Source organism: Olea europaea, unplaced genomic scaffold, assembly GCF_002742605.1.
Source record: "Olea europaea var. sylvestris unplaced genomic scaffold, O_europaea_v1 scaffold10633, whole genome shotgun sequence".
NCBI lineage: Eukaryota > Viridiplantae > Streptophyta > Magnoliopsida > Lamiales > Oleaceae > Olea > Olea europaea.
In genome coordinates this window covers 249-1,890 of record NW_019227984.1, presented here as the reverse complement: position 1 = coordinate 1,890, position 1,642 = coordinate 249, and the positions used below count along the sequence as shown (strand labels likewise).

Here is a 1,642-nt window from a genome sequence, read left to right as displayed (position 1 = left end):
AATGCTGTTAATTAACGGTTAAATTTATTACAACAGAATTTTTTATTTTTTTTCCTTCTTTACCCATTTTGCCACATAAAGGGGAAAAAATTAGTTATGCAAAATTATCTTGTGCACATTCCAAAGTTCGGACATAAAGAGAACTTATGGACGGAGCAGGACATGTCCAGCACATTTCGACACCCTTAGAAATTCTTACATTAAAATTTTCTGTATTGCAATTTCTTTACTAACACTTATTCCAATACTTGAGGATATCGCATGATATAAGGTTTAGTTTCTGAATTCAATAGCTTTAGATTTATTTACATAAACAGTCAAAATGTAATTTTATTCATATGGTGATTTCAAGAAAACCACATTCGCCATGGTACATTTGACCGGACTTAACCGTTGAATGTGTTTTCATTGTCTTGTCTAATTCAACATAGTAAATATACCCAAAGATTCTAATTGATACCCTGGAAAATTAATCCTTCATCAAAGAACGATAGTTGACTGATATTTTACTGAATTAAACCTTTGATGCAAAGAGAATTTCGTTCTCACCTACCGCTCGAATAGAATTAATATAGGCTTTTGAGACACTCCATCAAGGCATCAGTGTGCTCGGGCTTCCCAACAGAGACCCGAACGTATCCGGACAGTTCTTTATTATTGTAGTGACGAATCATCACGGCCATTTTCGCAAGGTCTTCCTGTAAGAAGCAGCACTGCCAATTTGACTTCTATATTTTTCCAAAGTTAAAAGATGAAAACACAGAGCACACATTCATGATGAGTTTGGATTTCATTTGATATAGTTTCTGAAATTTAAAAAAGTAATTATGCATGATGAGTTCAAGGCCTAGGGAATAACTTAAAAAGTACACATAAATAAGCCACAAGCAATAATCCAGGTCCAGAACTTGATGGAATTAAGGGGAAACAAAAACAGAATATATTAAAGAACAACAAGAACCCCGAAAGCAAGTCAAAGTTTTGTACCTTCAACTTCTTAGCATCCATTCCAGATGTAACCTCACAAAGAATGAAATTAGAATAGCTTGGATATGGATTGAGAAATGGTACTTCTCTCAAAAGTTTAAAAAGTCGCTCCCTTTCTTGCACCAAAGCCACTTTAATATTCTGGAATAGATGGTGTAATAAATGGCAAATTCAAAGTCAATGATTGGTATTTTATGGACTCTCAAGGTCTATAATAAACAAGAGGCAATTGCCAGATGAGTGTTGTTATTGTACCTCTAGATACACCGGATTCTTTAAGGCTGCACACGCTGAAATTTCAGCAGCAACGGACACATTATATGGTTGCTTGGCCCTCCATAAATATTCAATAATGCTCAATGGAAATGCTCCATATCCAACTCGAAGTCCTGCTAAACCTGAATTACCGGGTATTAATAATAAGCAAACATGATCTCAAATTCACACAAATACGTAAGATTTTAAATTTAATAAGTCGGTCTGTTAAGGATGAGGATTGGCTTAATTCAGAGGTAAGAACCTAACGAAGCTATCCATTAGAACTAAAAAATAAGCAACTAGAAATAGAAGTTTTGGACTCAGGAAGTTGGTTCAAATTTTTGAGTGATTAGGAGATGTGCATATTTAGTTCAGAGCTGACCAAGTTTAGGTCTCT

General features: G+C 34.7%; 1 protein-coding gene across 1 annotated transcript; it reads right to left on the bottom strand.

The window, feature by feature from the left end:
- Positions 1 to 294: 294 nt before the first annotated feature.
- LOC111373041 (histidinol-phosphate aminotransferase, chloroplastic-like) lies at positions 295 to 1,421 on the bottom strand (the record flags this gene model as incomplete). The annotated part of the gene is made up of 3 exons (XM_022995501.1): positions 295 to 698; positions 988 to 1,128; positions 1,243 to 1,421. Coding segments are annotated over 3 exons (452 nt in total), but the record flags the coding sequence as incomplete, so codon positions are not given.
- Between the last annotated feature and the right edge of the window lie 221 nt (positions 1,422 to 1,642).